The 20,232-nt window shown below is 42.1% G+C and overlaps 1 protein-coding gene across 1 annotated transcript in view; it reads left to right on the top strand.

Moving 5' to 3' along the window:
- The first annotated feature begins 926 nt into the window (after positions 1 to 926).
- The window catches only part of PAPLN (papilin, proteoglycan like sulfated glycoprotein), a 50,377-nt gene continuing 31,071 nt past the window's right edge, over positions 927 to 20,232 (top strand). The window contains exons 1-2 of the mRNA XM_075425939.1: positions 927 to 947; positions 11,746 to 11,808. Coding sequence (XP_075282054.1) covers positions 939 to 947; positions 11,746 to 11,808 — 72 coding nt within the window. The 5' untranslated portion in view covers positions 927 to 938. The remainder of the gene's footprint in view (positions 948 to 11,745; positions 11,809 to 20,232) is intronic.

Genomic DNA, 20,232 nt, shown 5'->3' with positions numbered 1-20,232 from the left:
TTATTTGTTTTCTACTTAACAGAGGACAAAATCAATGGGGGCGTGGGGAGTGGGTTGGGCAGAATTATCTGTTTTCAAGATAACAAGAGCAACACATAAATTGTTATGCAATGATTTCTCTATTATCCACATGATTAACAGCACAAGTTTTTCCTTGCAATGCATCCAACTAGATTCCTTTTCCCTGAACAATTTTTCTATTGCTAAATTGCTCCTTCATGGGATTTTTCAGAGGATATCTAATTGCATGACATTTGTTAGAGGACAAAGTAGAGAAACTTGAGCTGGCATTGTCTTTGGTTAAATTCAGGTCTGTGTCCAAAGTGCTGGTGTTTTCAGACCTTACGGATCTGCTTAACTCTGCCTAGAGCCAGATCTAGCTGTGAATTGCACTTAAGTTCAAACCTTCTTTGGTCAAAAGCTATCTGTGAACTGTGATTCAGGCTTCAGTTTTAAAGTAAATGTTAAGTAATTTTTTTTTTATTTAGGAACTTACTGAAAATGAATACCGAAGGGATGTGTGGATAACTGTCTCTCTTTTGATATGCTGCCTACAGCTAAAATAAAACTCGTTACAAAGGGCCCCACCCCTGCAACAACTTCAGGCACAGTTCAGAGCTAATGTGTGTGCTCACACACAGACTACCGGAGCTAGAAACAATTCCAAAACATGCGTGCGTGCGCGTGTGCTTGCTTACGACTCTGGCTTTCGCAGGCAAAAGCGAAAACTCTTGTGAAGAATCTCAGAGGCTGAAGGGGTTAAGTGAAATACAACTCTCCTTTTCCTGTGCAGTAAGGATTAGTAACCAAACAGAAGCTGAAGAGAAGAGCTCTTAAGAGCCACTGTTTGAACCAGAAGGATAGGAAAGTGGTTTTAGGAGCTTGGCGGCAGAGTGGTGTAAGAGTCTCCAACTTTTGCGCTCACCTTTGACAGGTATATGCAGAAGGTAAGAGCTGACTTTGTGTTCTGGGCTGCGTCCTAGTCCCTCTACCTGGTCATCTATTCTCTATCAGTCTTTTCAGTGCTGTTTGCGCTTTTTAAACTATTTTTTATTTCCCACCATTTTTTCCTTCAGTTGAAAGAGCACAGGGGAGAGGAGAGACCAGAGTCCTTATCACAAAATCACAGAATGGTAGGGCTTGGAAGGGACCTCTGGAGATCATCTAATTTTATGACTGCAGAATTTTATTTCCTGGAAGGGAGGGAAGAAGACACTTCATGTATGTGGTGAACATTAATCCCTTTCACTCACAGTTAATTCTACTGAGACTTAAAGTAATCAAAACTGCTGTTCCTGACATTGTGGGTGGGGGGAGCCGGGGGTGGAAGGGGAAGGTACCAGTTTGGTAGGATGCTGGACGAGCCCTCTGGGGTCAGACATGCATGCTCTACCAGAAAGAACGTAGAAAGTAAGACAAATGGAGCAGGGATATTGACTGGAGAGACACAATTTTTGCTGGTAGGAGTAAAAGCCTGCCTAGGTGCTGAGACTCTTGTACCCCTAACTGTCACCCCTGGCGAGCTCAGCTGCTTCTGTTCCTGTGCAAGCAGGTGCTGAGGGGAGTGAGTGTCTCCTAAGCAGTCTTTCATTGCCTTCAGCTGTGTGAGGCAGGAACCATTTTGGAGGCTCTCCCCAGCCAAATGATATTGCCAGAGTCAACAGACCTGTTTGAGAAAGGGGAGGTTGGTAGGGTTGGATCTCTCATCCCTGAGGTAAGCCTTGATGTGTGAGACAGGCCATGAAGGCAGCTTCAGAGGACCTGTCTGGGCATGGAGATGGCAATGGGCCGGTAGCAATGTGGCAGGGCAGTGGGTTTGCCTGATGCCCTGGTGTTCCCTGCGGGTGGTCAGGTGGAGGTAGAGGAGCAGTTGATTTAAAAACTGAGTTTTAAACCTTTGACAATGTTAGTGTCAGTCTTGAATGGAGTTCATAGAACTAGGAATAACTGGTGTTAGTACGGGAGCTTAGGGAGATGACGTGTTTCTTTAGGTCTCTCTTTAGAGACCCTAAAGAGGGTTTGTAAACACTTTTGCTTATTACTTTTGGAAGTGTCTTCACAACACTTGGAGTTTGTTTCATCTCTTCTGCATTGCACTTATGAGGGCCCTTCAACAGCCTCTCTGTAAGCTGGCTCACTACTTCAGTATTTCTCTTCTGGCTTCTTAGAGATGTACCACCCTCTGTAATACCAGAGCATTTCCCAGTCTCTGTAGATAGAGCAGCCATGAAAACCCATTCTTTCTGAGGTGCAGCATGTTGGTGAGCAGATGTGCTACGCAGCCATGTGTATGTTGGACAACCTCATTCTGGACTTTTAGGACAAATGGTCTGCTGTCACAGGGAGCAAAGGGAGGTGTTTGTGATGTGCAACATGGGTGGGTAGGACCATGCATCTTTGGCGTGGCACTAGCTTAAATTAGTACTTGTAAATGTTAGTAAATGGCAAGATTAATAAAATGCAAAAAAATAAAACATACAGCAAATTTGCTGTCTCTGGAAGTTTTGCTTTTAGCATATTTTCCTGTCCAGTGTGAAATAATTGAAACTTCTTTTTCAAGCATGTTTTCAGGTTCTCACACACTGTGGGCATCCTGACACCTCAGAGGTGTTTGTTTTTAAAATATTTTGCTTCATGAGTGTAAAGGCTTGATGGCTTCACAGAAATGCTGGGGTTGGGGTAGTTACTCTGTAGCATACTCAAAATCTGTCTACTAGTGAACAATCTACTCTGTAGCAGTTCAGAAAAGGTGCGTGACAAATTATTTGAGGTGATTGTCAAGTAAGGGTGTAGGATTTTGTCTGTTGGTCTCTCTCTGTATATATATAAATAGTGCCAAGTGTAAAACAAACTAAGATGTCTTAATTTTAAGGGGAAAGTAGCAATCATTATGGTGCTATAATTTTATAGAGAAGTTAGAGAATGCATGACCTCAGATGTTGCTGTTCAGTAAGTGCAGTACTTTTTGATGCAGATCCTGTATGTCTGGTTTTGGGTTGGGTGCTCTCTCAGATCCAGCTAATTGCCAGCTTGGTACAAGAGAACACCAGTAGAGCTCATCTGATCTAGTTGCTTAAGGGGTTACTTGCCTCACAAATTAGGCACTGAGATTCGGTTGGAGTCTGCGTGAATGGCTGTGCCGTGACTTGCTGAAAGGGTTTAGGAAATGGGAAGGGAGTTATGTTGCTGCAAGTGGTTTTCCTGGTGATACTTGAGTTGGAGTTAAAAAAGCAAATTTTATTCTAAAGAAACACAGATGTTTTGTTAAAATGGGGAACCTGGGGAAAAAAACTCCGATCTTGATTGAGGGCCCCTTCTTCTGAATGAAATGTAAATGGACAAAATACTGTTCCGTGCCTCAGAACAGGTACGGCTTAGGCTGCCAGAAGGCTTTTGCTTTGTTCGGAGAGGGGCTTTAAATGTTAGTAAACTGTTAACCGTTTTGTTAGCTCATTTATGTACCTTGTGACTCATTAACACACAGCAAAAAAAATAGCTTTTTTTATAAGAGGCTGAGAGCTGTTGTTTCGTATAAGAACAGCACCTGGAATACGTAGGATGCAATTACAGTAGTCCTCGCAATTTGTGTTCTAGGCTCAACATTAACTGAGCGAAGGGGGAAACGTTGTCCTAGTGGCATATCGGTGCTCAGTGAACTAGAGGCAGTAAGTTGCTTTGCTCTTAGCTCTGTGGGAAGGATTATACAAAGCTGATGATAAACCCATCAATGTACCTAGCATAGCTACCGAGCCTAGACAGTGATGGGTGATTGCTCTGATGCAGATCAGTCATTTGCAGCGATGCCCCTGATATGATGGACTTGTCGAAAGAACTTATTTCACTGGAAATGGTGTTCTGCTGGATAGTTTCACTGTCTCACTTTTTAACACTCTTGGATCCGAGATGTGATTTGTTGTGGTTCAGTCTTGTCTTGGATGATAAATAATGATGGTTACTAGATGTCTGAGAAAGGACTTTAATATAAAAGTGTTTAAGTGGATACCTACTCATATGCATAGTCCATGTACAAACTGCTTTTTTGTGCTTTCTCACACAGTAACAAGCTCACCTTGCTTGTCACTATCCACAGATTGTTTATTTCTCTGCCTAGCCCTTAAAGCAGTAATTGGAAGCTCTGGTTTGGGCATCTATGGGAGAAATCAGCTTCAGAGCAAAGAACTAATTTATTTTTAGATCATGCTGTTGTCATTTTGCTGTGATCACACAGCTGAGCATGTGCTTCTTTTGAGATCTCTCCAGGCACTGCAGTGTGATCACACCCTCCTAAGATCATTTTTTTATGAAGTTAATTTTTAGTGACAGATGAAAGATGCTAGGGCTGGTACCCTTGGAGACTGCAGACCTAATTCCACTAGCACATGTTCTGCCCTCTAAGTTTGTTAGTCAAAAGTTCTGGGTTTGGGTTTTTTTTCCTTTCGATTTCTTTCAGTTCTCCCCATGTTAGTCATCTTTCCCTTGCAGAATAATGTGAGTAAGCCCACTGACTTATCTGGGGGAATTCCTGCTTCATACTGCTGAAGGTATGAACTGCATCGAGTCAGGAAGGGTGATTCCCTAGGGAAGAGAGATACCCATGCAAGTGTGGTGTGCTTGGCATGTTTACAGATATATATATATATAGTTAAAACTGAATTAGTTTAAAAAAAAAAATGTATCTTAGGTTCGTGAAACAATGCAGAGGCAGCAACAATCAAAACCCACATGAGGTTCAGAGTAAATACTCTCATGTTTTCTTGTCTATGTTATTAGTCCCCAAGCAAATTTATGTAAGGAAACACAGGTGTTCCCTATGTAGACTACAAGCATACTGTTGAGCGTAGTGCAAACATCCTCTCAGTGAACAGAGATGTAGGTCTTGCAAAGAGAGGCAGAAAACAATTTGCGTTGTTTTAAAGTCTCCTTTTGAGATAATGCTCATTTTTTGTTTTTACTTTTTAACCCCTTGCATAGCGCAGAAGATCGCCATATTTATGTTTAGGATGGAATGAAGTTAAATAAAATTGGAAGTAATTTTCCAGCATTGAAAACCTTTATTTTCCTAGAGAATGCTCAAAAAATTAGAATTGGAAGGGATTAGTCTCAACTGGCTAACATGTTTGTAAACAGCAGCAGTGCTCAATGTCGGGTAATGTTTCAGATTTCAGGCTAAATAACTCATATAGGTGAAGCCTGAGATGTGACAGGACAGTAGTAAATGTAAAAGGTAGTTAGCCATTCCTATTCAATTATGCTAGTGTTTGGGATATTACATCCTTATCAAGTATTTTCCGTAGGCAGTGTGTGGCTTCTTGTTGCAATGTGAACTGTCTAAATTAGTCTGTGTGCACTTGTTGTTGTTGTCCCAACATGATCCCAGATTTAATTAACAGATAAGCACAGTGAGACTACCAAAATAGAAGGCAGAATCTTATCTTTACTGCTTATAATAAATCTCTAGCTGCAAACCTAATGGTGGAAGGCTGGTTGCAGAAAGTTGAATCTCAGCTGATATTTAAAGGTAGACAGAAAGTTGTCCTCATAAAATACTGTATTAACTCCTGTAAAGGGCTGGCATATTGACCACATTGACTTGGAAGATGCTGTTTCACTGACTTAAACGTAAGATACTTCACTGAGGATTTTGGAGAGTGGGAAAGAAGCAGATCTGCCTCTTTGCCTACCCCCCCGTTAGGGTATGGCGTGAGGCCTTACTAGAACTTCTGTGTGTTTCACAGTCTGATATTACTCTTGCACCTGATGATTTTTCAGCTACAGTTTTGTGTGACTCCAGTATTCAGATTAGGCTGCTATAGCTTTCCCAGGTGTTGCTGAACTTGGTGTTGCTGTAGAGGTCCTCTGCAAAAATATTGCCAGGCTGAGTCAGCCACATTAAGCAAAAAAACCTGTAGATGTGGCACTTCAGGATATAGTTTAGTGGGCATGGTATTGTTGGGCGGACAGTTGGACTTGATGATCCTAGAGGTCTTTTCCAACCTGTGATTCTATGATCTACACATTTTTTGAACACCTCCAGGGATGGTGACTCAACCACCTCCCTGGGCAGCCTATTGCAATGTCTGACCACTCTTTCAGTAAAGACATTTTTCCTAGTACCTAGTCTAAACCTACGCTGATGCAACTTGAAGCCATTGCCTCTTGTCCTGTCACTAATTACCTGGGAGAAGAGACAAACACCCCCCTCACTACAGTGTCCTTTCAGGTAGTTGTAGAGAGCAATAAGGTCCCCCCTCAGCCTCCTCTTCTCCAGACTAAACAGCCCCAGTTCCCTCAGCCACTCCTCATAAGACTTGTTCTCTAGACCCCTCACCAGCCTCGTTGCCCTTCTCTGGACATGCTCCAGCAACTCAATGTCCTTCTTGTAGTGAGGGGCCCAAAACTGAACACAGTAGTCGAGGTGCAGCCTCACCAGTGCTGGGCACAGGGGCATGATCCCCTCCCTACTCCTGCTGGCCACACTATTCCTGATACAAGCCAGGATGCCCTTGGCTTTCTTGGCCACCTGGGCACACTGCTGGTTCACATTCAGCCGGCTGTCAACCAGCACTCCAAGATCCTTTGATGGATCCTTTGAAGATGGCCTGGTGCAGATTTATGTGCCTGTTATGAATCAGGCTGAAGGCTGAGGTGAAATCCTGTTGACAGAGCAGTCTAGAAGATGCTGACATGTTACCACTACTCAGTTCTCCAGCCAGCTGGTGCTCTGCTGCTGTGCTCATTAAGAAGTTTTTGTATTTTTTTTTTCATTTAACAAGGTGAATTTTAAAGTTCTTCTAGCTGAAAGTTCATCTTTCATAATATGGCTCAGCAGGATTGCTTTCTTGATGAGGATTCTTTAACTCCTAGCATGTATTTAGAGTGAATTAATAAATCTGGATACCAGTGGTAAAGATATCTCCGTAAAACTTTTACTCAGACAACTTGTCCTGTTTTTCTTCATCGTCTCTCCTTTCCCACTGAGTCCTTTCAACCATTCTTGTATTTAAACACATGGTTATAAACATTTATCTATTGCTTCGTACGTAAACAGCTCTTCATTAATGTGGCTCATTACGTGGTCAAGGCAAAGGAAATTCAGCATCCTCCCACGTTAACAAGCACATGCACATTAATTGGCTTGTCCACCCTAGCCCAAAGGACATCAGGTCCAGGATTTTCTTTGGAAAAATGTCAAACAAAAGATGGTTTACTATAGCTGGGGAAGAAAACAGACGTATTAAGAAGTATCTTGAATGTGATGACCTCTGCCTAAAGGCATGATTGGTTTCTTGGTCTTCTGGGCTACGTGACGTGGTCTTCATGCTCTGCCAGCTCTGCTCCAGCCTAAGTAAAAAGAGCTTTTACCCTACCCTTGATCTCTGCTCCATGGAGCCTCTTTCTTTCCCCGCCTTCATGTCATCTTTTTGGTGTTTATGTATATTTTCCCTTTTTAACTCTTCCACCAAAAACTTAAAAGGTGCTTCTCAGTAGACAAGGCAAACAAAAGCAAGCTGGAGCCAAGATATGCTGGCTGTTTTGAGAGCAAAGCAAAAATCATCATGTCTTAAGAAAATGCAGTAAGTCTAAAAGCTAAAAGATTTTGTTCTGAGTCAACATCTGAAAAAAATTTATGCGAGTGGATAACTGGGCAACATACCACCATCCTTTCTGACTTCCCACCTCCTTCAACCGAACTTCTGAAAATATAAAAACTGAGTGAAATATGATGTGTTGAAGGGGAGTGGAGTTGGGAGTGGAGGAAAGGGAAAGAAATTCTGAAAAGGTGCGAGTAGCAGGACTGCAGTGGCAACTTCTGCCTTAGTGTTGGATGTGCTGAACTTTACAATAAGAAATTTTTATCTATATTGCCACAGGCAAATATTTATAGGAGGGGTGACCAACCTGTGGCTCACAAGCTATGCAAAAGCAGCTTCTGTGTCAGGGCTCTACCTTAGATGGGGGTAATAGATCCATATTGGGTAATTCAAATTTCGTCTCCCAGCTGGGCTGAAGCTAGTATTGCTTTGTCATGTACCTGAATGCCCAATTGAATCTTGTCTGGCAACAGAAAAATGGGAACCCTGAAGGGGTCTTTTTGTCTTCTGCCTATGAACCACTCCCAGAACAGTCCCTGACCCATGTGTGGTATGTGTCTTTGGCCAAAGGATGATTTAGAAATGGTGTTTACAGGCAAAAGAAGACTGGTCTGTCTGATGTGTTAAGCAGAGGAGAACCACGTCACACTGGATGACCAATTATTTCCAAAAAGAAGAGAGAAAAACCCAGACTGATAAATCTGTGAGCAATGGAGCTCATGAAACCTGTTTTAATCTGGATTTGTGATCTGATTCTGTAGTGTCTAAACAGTTTAAGCTCTTGTTTAAGCAAGGCTGAGTTATTCATAACATCTCTTTCAAGTCTGGATTCCCTTCAGTTGAAAACAAAAACTAATCATCTAAATGGGTTAAAAGTCCAATACGTCTCTTCATTCCGGCCCAGTCTCTTTTCCGTCAAACAAAAGTTAACTTTATGCTTTTGAAACCCTGAAATTAGTCAGCTGATTCAAAGATATTTTTACATATGTATACAGGCAATGTAGGTCTTGTTTTCCTAGGAACGTGGATGTTGAGAGATTATTTGGAAAAGAGATCAAGTTTAAGTAAACAATCTTGAACCTTGTTTGTGCATTGGAAGGCAGAATTTGCACTCATAAAGTAAATATAGGAGTCATTAAAACTATCCTTTATTCTGAAACGTACTCCTGGTCTTAATGAAGATCTGACTGACCTTGCTAAGTCTGCCTGACCCTGCATGAGAGTTTGTAGCTAAATGAAGTACTTTTACAGCAGTTCATGGCTGGCTCCACTATAGAGAAATCTCCAAGACTGCCCATCTGTCTTTTCTAGACCTTCTGTTTCTTAAGGCAAGAGGTTCTTTTGTGAGTGGGTTCAGTGTTAAGCCCTAAAATAAGGGTGCTTATCTCACTTTCCAGTTGTACTGGAGTTCTTGTTTTCTGTCCAGAGTTATGAAGTTCCAGCCATCTCCTCTTCTTTGTGGTCCTCTGACCCTCCTGTCCCCAGTGCCAGGGAGCAGTAGGTGCTGTGGAGGCCATTCAGGATGGGTACCAGAGCATCCTTTCAGAAGTTTCTGAAATTTCCACAAAATATTATTTGATCCATACTGTTTTGGAAAAGAAGTAAGGGTCCTGAGCTGCTAAAGTCAGGTTCAAGTTTGAACTTCTCCAGTGTTCAGAGGAGCTTGGGTCAGTGTCTCTTGGAGAAAACAGCTTCATAGTTCAGGTCTGGACTGACTCTCTGACCAAGCTTACAGATGGAACCAGTCACCACTTCAATACTTCTATTCGTCTAACCTGAGCAGTTAATGCCAGGTGTGGTCAGCTACAACGTGAATCTCTTCTGGTGTATGAAACAGAGGTTTAAGCTGGGTACACCTCTAGTTCTGGTTGAAGATTCTGGTTGTTGCTTACTTTTTGTGAACTGATTCTCGTAATCCCTCTCACTGAGATAACTTCATATTTTAGCATTATGGCAGGAATTCCTCCATGTGAGCTTTCCGGCAGCTGTTCCATATCTTGAGCATAAAGTCACCATTTCCCCTCAGGCCCTGCTGCTGTTTCAGGCTGGAGTGCGTTGGAGATGCTGTTCTGGCACACAGTGGGAAAAGGGAGCTGGGGAGCGTGAAAGAGAATTGAAGAAGGGCAGGAGGCACAGGGAGCAGCAGCTGCTGTCGTTACAAGTGAAACCACTGCAAAACAGTCCTTTTCATTCCTTCCCCCGCTACCCAGCCTTCAGTGAGAAGAATGGCAAACAAGCAGAATAGACATATGCTGCTGTATCCCAGGTCCTACAAGGAGTGAGAGAGCTGTTAAATCCGGAAGCAGAACTTGACCTTTTTTCCAGGGTTTCAGACAGATTCCCCAGGCCCATCTGTGTTGTTTCTGGTTGAAAGTAAGGCAAAAGGGATCAATGCTGAATACTAAGTCTGAGGAATCTTTTAAAATAACAAGTTTGTTGAAGCTCAATCACACAAGATTTGTTTTGCAGTAGGGGATTTAATAGGGTACCGAAGGCCCTGTTCTTCCTGCTGACCATCCTTCCTGGAATCTGTTGACTAGTTTAATAGGGCCGGATGGTCTAAAGTTTTTAATGCTAAATATGAGACATACAACAATGGAATGGAAGATGTGAGAGAGAGTCTTCCCTCAGTTTCTTAAGAAGCACTAATCCAAAATTAGTGAAATTCTATTCATGTAAAAAGCTCCTATAGGTTCATTTTCTGATGAATCATGTGATTAGCACTCAGTGTACAGTGTTCTTGTTTTCCCAACTGCAGTTTCCCTGTTCATTGCTGTTTTGCACACTGAATTTGGTGCAACTGGGTTTTCAGCACGTTAATAGTTTTTATATCCGAAAGGAACAACATTGAAAACCAAGCTTTTTATCCCCAGCACTGTGAGTGTTGGGAGTGTCAAAGTCCACGGTATATATGGACTTACAGGGTTGTAATGAGCTGCAATTCAGTGAAGCCTAGCACTATGAGAAAAATGGTTGCCCATCATAAAGTAACCTGAAATATGCAAATACTAGATCAAGCAGGTTTCATTTTGGGTATATTTTGTTTCTGGTTTGATATTCTCATGGAATAATGATTTTATATCAATATTATTATTGCTAATGATGATATACATTTTATATTTAATCTGGCTTTAATAGGCCAGGCTAAAGGAGCTAAATATGGAGTTTTAATATTAAAACAGGTGTTACAATGATTGATGAGATAAATATTTCTTCCTTGATGCTTTTATGCACTGTGAAATGAAGGTCTCTTCATCTTTCCTTTTCCCTTTGCTTTCCCAAGTTAGAAAGAAGCTTAGACTCGATAAAACTATGCTAGGAGTATCTAGTCCATCTCTGCTTTCTGGACTCAATCAGCTGGTTGTGAGGTCATGAGAAAATTGTCATAAGGAATGGGCAGTCTCTAGTGGCTGAAGTCTCCATGGTCACAGCTGTAGATGTTGGTGAGTGGTGTTTGGTGTGGGCTTGGTTGCTGCAACTCAAAAGAGGAAGGGTAAAGCAGCAACAGGCAAGGCACCAGTGAAGTATTGTGGTCCCAAAGGCGCATAATGCTACTATTTTTAGGAACTGTTGTATCCTATTTTGTGCTGCCATACCAGTCTGTGTGGCTTGGTCTGCTTTCTAGCTCTACAGAAGGGATATAACTACTGATGGTTGAATCTAGCTATAGCTGTCCCTGATGGACTGTAGGATTTTAAACAAGCAAGATCACACACAGGCATGAAGCTTCACCAAGCCACACAGGATGAATATAGGGTACAAAAATATTAACTGTGGTATTTCTTATCTTGGGTTGGTTGAAGTCATTGCAATCTTCAATTATTTTATCATGTGTATATGTAAAAGGGTGGGAGGGCAGACATGCAACAGCATGCATCTTCTGCTGTGCCTGAGGATGCTGTTCTCATAATACCAGAGGAAAGTTCAGGGAAATATTTGCACTTAGTAATTATATTCTGGCTTTCTGTGCAGAGTAATTTCACCTTTGCAGTTGGCTTCATCTATCCAAGGAGTGCAGTGGTAAAACTGTTTTTCTTCACTCAGCTTGATTTTAATTCCACCTCCATTTTCAACATATAGTATCTTAGCTTTTCTGCCATACAAGCAGCAACGAAGCAAGCGATTCTGATCAATAATCTTTCTGTTTCCACAGGCAAAGATGAAGAACTTGCTCCTTCTGCTCATGCTAGCAATGATGCCACCTTCTGCATTTTCAGTAAGTAAAAGCTTTTCTGAACCCTGTTACAAGAAATGAAAGATTCTTCTGTTAAGGACTGTCAACATCTGTAACTCAAGTATTTTGCAGAAAGTATTCCCGAAAGAACTAATGAGTTCAAGTGATCAGGCTTACTGTGGTACACGCTGTGAAAAGTCTAACATGGCAATTTAATAACAGAGTTCTGGTAGTGCCTTTGGCTCTAGCGGTGTTATCTGCAAAGCAGTAGTTGCTATCTCCTGCTTCAAAGCCACAGAGAGTTGTCACTTGAAGTAAAAAGAACGAATCTTTGGTTGGCTGTTTTTTCTCTTTTCTTTGGTTTTTGTGGTCTAAGCCATATGGTTTAGCTTTATTGGGGGAGGTAATCTTTATATTAAGGCAATTAGATATTGTCAGAAAAAGAATACAGCTATCAGGAACTGGGATTCCTGTTCCTTTCTGAAGTAGGATCTTTCTGAAGCAAATGCAGCTTGAGAACAGTTTCTCTGAGTTTAACTTCAATTATATTAATGAGTTGGACATCTGAGGTAGAAGGTGACCTGCTGAGTAGAATGGAAGTGTTTGCAAAGGAAGATGTGATGTGTTTATTAGGTGCAAAGGAACAGAGAGGGGCAAAAAAGAAGAGGTAATTATCACCTGGAGTAAGTGTTTTGTGGGAGTAGTGAGGAATTATAAATATGATGCTAAAATTGATGAGTCCATAACTTTTAATCTCTAGTACAATTATGAATTTCTGTTCCCAGATTCAGCATTTGCAAATACTTTCTAGGCCTTCTTTGAAGATCAGCGGTGAGAGGCCAGAAGTCAAGCAGAGTTTGTTAGTCATCATACATTTCCTATCTTACAGATAGAAATATGCTTAAATGAGATCTTGTTGTCTCACATCTAATAGGAGATGGTGCCGTACATTAAAAGAACCAGAAATAGAATATACTATATTCAGTTCATCTGTTCATCTGCCTATCTCCAACCTGGTGATTTTTTTGGAAGGGAAATGACAAAACACCCTCTGTTTGTGAAGACTGACATTTCTCTGTAGCATTAGTCTCCGTCCCCTGCATGCAGTCAGTAGCTCCTCTTGAAGGCATGCTGAATGAAGGGAGAAGGTTTTGCTTGGCCACCACTTAATTTCAGTTTCCCTGACTTGCTGGATCTGTCCAGGCCATGAGGAAGCAGGCATATCCAGCATCACTGAGGCACTCTGCTGTGGTAACTCTCCATTCTTTTTGTGGGATGGAAGAGAGAAATGGTGTTGGTTTCATATAGGCCATTCCTTACCAGGTGCTGATGCAAGTGGGCAGAACCATAGCAAGAGATGGTCAGCTTGTGAGAGCTGGCAGGACTGATTGTAGCGATGGCAACTCAAGTCTGTGCTAGATCAGGCTGTGCACCAACAGAGTAGTGGGGCTGAACTCCCACAGGTGGGACAGCTCTGGAAAAGCAGTGCTTTTTACTTTAATCCGTGTAACACAGCATTGAAAAAGTCCCTTCCCTGTGCTGCTCTTTTGTAATTCCCAGTGGCAGAGTTACAAGAGATTGTCAGGTGACATGGTGCGTTTCCCCAGACTGAAGGAGAAACACTTTCTTTAAGGTATAGTAGCATTCCTCTAAGAAATACTGAGGCTCTGTCAATTTAACTGTGCTAAACATTAGATCCAGAGCAGCCTTGCAGCTGAGACAGCAGCAATTGTTTCGATTTTGGTATGAAATGAGCTGCCAGTATATCAGCACGTGGGTACAAAGGTGGGTCATCTCCAGCTCTACAGTGCGTAGTGTACACGCCAGGAAGAAGAGGGTGGTGGGGGGAGAAATAAAAATGGCAGAAAAGGCAGACTAGCACATGTGGGTATTATTCCAGAATGAACTGCTTACCTCATAGGTCCGTCCTGCCCACTGATGCAAACAATTGGACACCTTTTGTCCCAGAAGCAGGAAAGCATGAACTTGCAAACAGACTGATAGTGTTCATGGGAGTGCAGCTATAAATGTGTGAACTGCAGGCTTACAAAAGGATGGAGAAGGGTCTACAGGGATTCGCGTCTGTTTGTGATTAAAGGGTGTAGATTAATGCCTGCTCTTTTTGATCTCTTCACCTACTTTTGGAGTAGAGTAGCTGGACTTGTTTCTACTGTATTGATTCTTAGGCTAGGGAAAGCAGCAAGCAGAAATAGGGCAGTGGTGTTGACAGGGCTGAGACTTTAAGAGGAGCCTATGTCTTCTCTCTGCCTGCAGTCTGAGAGTGGCTGGTTTATCTGCCAGACCTGGCAGGCAGCATTAAGGAGCAAGAGAGGGACTGCTGCTTGTCAAAGCCACTGGCTGCTGAGAACTTCCTGCCCAGTGCTCCATCCTTGGTGGGAGCCACTAGACTCTTCTTCCCTTCTTTCCTGGTAGAATATGGAGAGGGTCTCACCATACAGCACCTGCGGTGTCTGTCCATTTTCAGCAGGCTTTGAAGGATAAGGAAAAGGAGGTCACCCATTACTTGTAGCTGCTTTATTGTTTGCACTGTGGTAGTGCTAGAAACTGTAGCTGGATGGTCAGGATGAGTCGTGTTTAGGGGCTATACAAACAGAAATCAGAGACGTTTTTCCATCTTATATAGGAGTGTCTCTTCATCTGATACACTAGCTGTTAATGCAGAACTGACACAGAAGAGCCTAGTGCAATTTCAGACCATCCTGTCAATGCTTTTTGGAAGGTTGTGAACAGTGGCAATAATGGAAAATTCCAACTTCAAGTGTTTTTGTCATGATTCCTCCTGTGTTTTCAGACAAGGATGAAATGATGTAAAATGGTCTGAGCCTTGCCCATTAGTGCTACTGCTGATAGAATAGTGCTTCTGCTGATTTAGAGAAAATAAATTCTGAAGGTTTTCCATGTGAATAACTCTTCTGTTATTGTTGTGTGCATGTATTTGGCATGATAGTGCATGTATTGTATGCTTTGGGGGTACTTTGTTTAGTAAACATTAAATTCATCAGATTTCTCTCTGCCACAATTTCTTTTTTACAAGTGTGATTTCATGCTGGCAAATTTTGGTGTCTGGAATTCCTTCCTTCCAAATTGGAAGCATCTTATCTTCCCATACCATACCACTATTTCAAGGAAAAACTACTCATCAGGGGAAGAGTTTTATTTAATCTATTATGAACTGTAGGCATTAGATGATAGATAACATCCAGTACTTCTGTTTGCTCCTAGATTGTACTGCAGGTATGCTTAAAGTGAAGGCTGGTCTAAGGCTTGACTGAAAATCATATTAAAATACATTTCATCTGGACAGCATTGCTTTCTATGGGTCTGCATTTCTAGGTTAAAATGCTGGTTTTAATTTCCTCTAAAGAAATTGTTATTGTTAATCTGTTAACTAAAAATCTAAACCCCTTAACAAGATCTGACAGGGCAGAAGGTGCAGAAGGACCTGAAAGTTAAGGTCATACAGAAACAGTGAAAATTACTGTGAGGAGGGAGAAAGAGAAGGAGATTTTATTAATGTTCTTATTGAGGGAAAGGTAGAAAAAGTGCACAAGAATAATTGTACTGGGTAGGACCAGTTCATTTTGCCCTATATCCTATGTCCAGCTATGTCACAAACACATGTCAAGAAAAAAACTATAAAAAGATGGATAAGTACGATTTCCCCCAATATGCTTCCAGTCTCCAGCCATTTGCCTTCTATTAAGCCTTTGAGCTGGAGATGGCTCTATTTCTCTTCCCTAAATTTGGTCAGCATCTCGTTGAAACCGTGTAGACTTCCAGCATCACAGCATTTCTATCAAAACACCAAGATCCTGCTCGAGTGGTAAAGATCAGCTCATATGTAATAATTTTTTTAGGATAGGTTTTGTGTTTTCTCCTGTGTATCATTTGTTACCTACATGAAATCTCAGCTGTCATTTTAGTGACAAATCATTTATGCTATAATGTCCTTCCATAGCTCTTTGCAGTCTGTCTTTGGTTCTCTGTTGTCCTTTATTACCCTGGAATATGCTAATCAGCTGCCTTTGTTACTTCTGTGGTTTTGGTGCAACTTTTAAATGTGTTGAGCTGTTCAGGTTCCTTACAGAACTCTGCTGCTAATGTCCGTTCTTGCAGCGGATGGAGATTTCATTCCTGCCTCGTTTTTTGTCTTTGGGCCACCTGCTCATCATCCATTCAAGGACTTTCCTTCTGTCTGCTTGGCTTCTTTCAAAGCTTTAGGTGAAGGATTTTGTTGAAAGCTTTTTGGAGATCTGAGTGTATCTGACAAGTTACCCTTGTTGACATGTTTGTAAATCTCTCAAAGAATGGCAATAGTCTCAGAAGGATTTGCCTTTAGAAAAGCCTTGTTGACTTTTTCCCAAATATACTGTATTTATACAGGTGCCTGCTAATCCTGTTCTTTGTTATCATCTCTATTAATGTATCAGTAGACATCAGTTTTACACTATGTGGGTGTACAGTTCCTTGGGTTCCTCTGGGATCCTTTTGTAAACTGGTGTCAGATTTTCCACTTTCCAATAATCAGATGCCAAAGTGGTTTTAGCTGAGAGGGTTGTCTGCTAGTATGTAACAGTTTATCCATTTCAGCCTTGAGTTCCTGTTAGGTCCCTTGGATAAACAACTTCTGATGACTTCATACTGTGTGTTTTGTCCACTTTTCCAAGTAAGTTTGGGGTCATAAAACTTTCTTACAATACCTCTCTTTGTGGAGTTTTCTGAATGTCCCTAGTTTCTTCCACAAGGATTCCAAGAATTAACTTGATTCTCTGTAATGTCTGTATCTTTTTTAGAGAGTTCTTTTTATACCCCAGTCAGCTCCAGGCCACCCAGAGCTTCTGGAAGGCTTTCTATTTCTGCAAAGTATCTTGCCAGCTCTGCCCGCTAGCCAGCGAGGCAGCAGGGTCCCATGGGGCGACACGGTCCAGGTTCTGCAGCAGGCAAGGCATGCAACATGTCCTGCCCAGCTGACAGGGAACCTGGGGACATGGAAGGAGCTGGGTGGATGGTGGGAGAGCCCAGAAAGAGGTAGAAGAGTGAGGAGTGCTGGGGGGAGGTGAACACAGGGAGCACGGGGAAGACTTGGGAACAATGAGGGAGTGGGTGAAGTGGTGTAGGTAGAACCTGAAGTGTTCTGGGGAGCTGAAGATATAAGGGAAATTATGGATTTTGTTGAATTTGTTAGAGGGGATATGCTAACAAGCCATGGCTAGGGTGGTAGAGGGGAATCAAAGGAGGTGTACACAATGAGTGCAAAAACCACAAGCCATTAAAACTAATGAAGCCTTGTGTTTTTTCTCCTATTTGTGAAGCAGTTTGTCATAATAAGATACTCTCTTCTTCTGTACCATCTTGTGTTTTGCTTCCTGCTGTCACCATCTTGCTCACTTTCATTCTTGTTTTTCTGGCTTTGCTCAGATCCAATTCTTTCAATGCTTATTCATTATTCATAACAATGGTACTTGGCATTCTTTACCTTCAAAGCTCTTTGCAAGCCTGCTGTGTCAGAGCCAAGATCAATGCTTAATACAATTACAAAACATGATTTGCTGATGTGGGTCGCTTACTTTTTGTTGCGTTTTTGGCTAATACTGTAGCCAGTTGCAGATGGATTTATCTTGAAAATGCATTGATTGGAATAGTAGCATCCATCTACATTATAAACGTGTGAGATAAACTGAATGTTTTCAGCTCCCTTTCAATGAAATGTGAGTGGTGAATGCCACTTCTTGCAGGGTTTAGCTGTATGGAAGCATTCTAGGTGATCATCATTATAGTACTGGGTAGGTCTTCTGGGTATAGAAAGGAGAAGGATACGGTTCATGTGCTGCAAAGCACTTGATCTAAGAATATACTCCATATGGGTGGTGTTCATCAGGGCCCTGACGGCACTGCTGGGCTTTACTGGCCCTGACTGGACTCACCGACCCTGCCCAGGACCCCTGGGGCTGTCAGCCCCTGCCCCAGCGATGCCACAACAGGGCTGGTCCCCAGCTCCCCCAGCCCAGGTTGGTCCCTAGCTCCCCCAGACATGCCTGGCCTGGCCACAGGCCCTGAGGAGCCAGGCCCACCTGTGGTCCCACCTCCCGGCCTGCCTGCAGCCGGAGGTGACCAGTTCCTGGGACTGGGGCTGTCCCCCAGCCTGTCTGGCTCCCTGGCTTGCCCTACCGCCCCGGGAGAGCCCCGTGCCAGCCCACAGGGAGCAGCCAGCCCACAGCACACCTGGACAGTTTTCTTTTGTTTTTCACTCCCTTATCAACTTTTCTCTAAGCAATTATAATTCAAACTTAGCAAAGCTGCATTTTTCACTGGAGACTTCTTACTTGCCAAGACTTTGGCAATGAAACCATTATGCAATAAATGATGGTGGTGATAACTTTCTTTTGCAAAGTGTTTGTTTTTCATCCTTCTTTCATATGTTTCATCAATGGGGCTACAGTTCAGGGTGTGTCAAAATAAACATTAATCTTATGCCAGAAACTGTAAACCCCAAAAAGCAGATATGTATCAAATAAAAGGATGTAGTGTTATTTGAGAAATAATAAGAAAAGTTAAAGAAAGAATCTGATTTTCACTGTAGTTTTAAGCCATGTAAATGCTGCATAAAATAAGTGACACCTGAGGAATCAACCTCACATTACTCATCAGTGACAGCAAGATCTGTTTTCAGTTGGTAGCCATTGTACAGGACTTTGTAGTCAACTTCCAACATCAAGGATTTCCCACCATGTCCTCAGTGTTGGCACCAAGATTTGTATCAGATATGAATAGAGTCTAGTAACTGTGTGATGCAGCTGAAGAAATCACAGTAAAAACTTTCCAGTGCCCCAAAAAATGCTTCAGTTGCAGCTCAATGGACCAAAGCTATGTGGCCTGCTGAGCCAAGAGCAAGCACTACATTGTCCAAAACCTCTCAGGCATTGTGTAGATATCACTAATCCTGTACTTTGAGCAGCAGCTGTTGGAGTGGTGTAACATGATGTTTTGTTGCCGCTTTGTCAGCGCAAAGAATCACAGAATAATTCAGGTTGACTATCTCTAGGCACTCAAAGGTACCCAAGGAGTAAGGGAAACACTAGGGGTAAGAACTTGGCTGGGATTTAAGTTGTTTGGACATGTGACTGTAGATCTTCACTGCTCACTTTGGATTGTATAGTAAATTGATGTTGGGTTTGACAGCTTGCTAGTATTTGAGATGCAACAATGCACTAGGAGATTATTCATGCTGAATTGCTAGTCCACATTTAGTTATATGAACTTGGTGGGTCACTGCATGCCTGCAGTGCATCTGTCTGCGAAGCACAGTCCTCTTCCCATGAGTAGTTTCCTATCCAGCTCATCAAACTGACTGAGAAGTCTTTCAAGGACCCTTTTTAAAGTGTTCCTACACACTGCCAACTTTTTCTGCCTTTCTGAGTCAAATCTCATTCATAACTTCTCTTCCAGTGCATGTTTCGTATATAAAAATAAATATTATATGGTATATATTATGCTATCTAGGGTCTTTTCCAGAATTCTTTTGTTTGTGTCTGATGCATACTGGAATTGTCTTTAAAGGCAAAGTCTGGAGCTCTAGTGACTCGGAGGCGTAGCTTTTTTCTTGCTGGTTAGATCAGATACAGTTGGCCTGATAACAGCAGATGCTGCAACTACATCAGCAATGCATCTGTCTAGGAATTGATGAAAGCAATGCAGTGTTCATGAAAATGAAATCACTGGCCTTCTAAACTTCTATACCACAGCAGCCTGTTTACCAATGAGCACTGAGAGCATGTGGTGCCAGGGTCATGTGCATCATCAGTATCCCGGGAACGTGTGCGTTTCTGTTGTCTTACCAGGCAATAAAACTACATAGAGCAGTTGGGCATTAACTGACTGTCCATTCTGGAGTTTTTAGAAGTCAAGTAAGATGGATACCTACTGCAGATAAAGGAACTGTGTTGTTATATGCCTACTAGGCTGAAGCAAGGGGGAAAGAAACCAAGTGAATTGGTAACAGCAATGAAGTTTGTAGAGTTTTAGTTCTGGGGTTCAGGAGGGACTGGGATTTAGTCACCCTGGCTGACAACAGATAAAAGCATTCCAGAGTCTGAAGAGAGCAGAAAGAGGCTTTTGGAACAGGAACTAGCTGATAAAGTCTAGAAACAACTTGTTATCAGATTATGTAATAATAGATTTCTTATTTGTTATAAATATGCAGCTTTATATTTGCCTGCATACACATGCATGCAGTTACTATAGTAATGAGGACTGCACACAGATCTCTGAATGTTGGAGTCTGGCCCCTGTTAAAATGTTTCTATAACACTGTACAGCTTTGGGAGGATTCTTCTGTCTGATGCTCCTTTTGGGGTATACATAAATAGAGTGATACTGAGAAAATGATTGTTCCTGCACTCTGTGGATACATAAACCTTACAACAGAGAATCCCTGCATATTTTATA

This window comes from Opisthocomus hoazin, chromosome 7, assembly GCF_030867145.1.
Source record: "Opisthocomus hoazin isolate bOpiHoa1 chromosome 7, bOpiHoa1.hap1, whole genome shotgun sequence".
Taxonomy (NCBI): Eukaryota; Metazoa; Chordata; class Aves; order Opisthocomiformes; family Opisthocomidae; genus Opisthocomus; species Opisthocomus hoazin.
The sequence above is the reverse complement of the archived record's forward strand: the minus strand, read 5'-3'. Positions and strand labels throughout refer to the sequence as shown.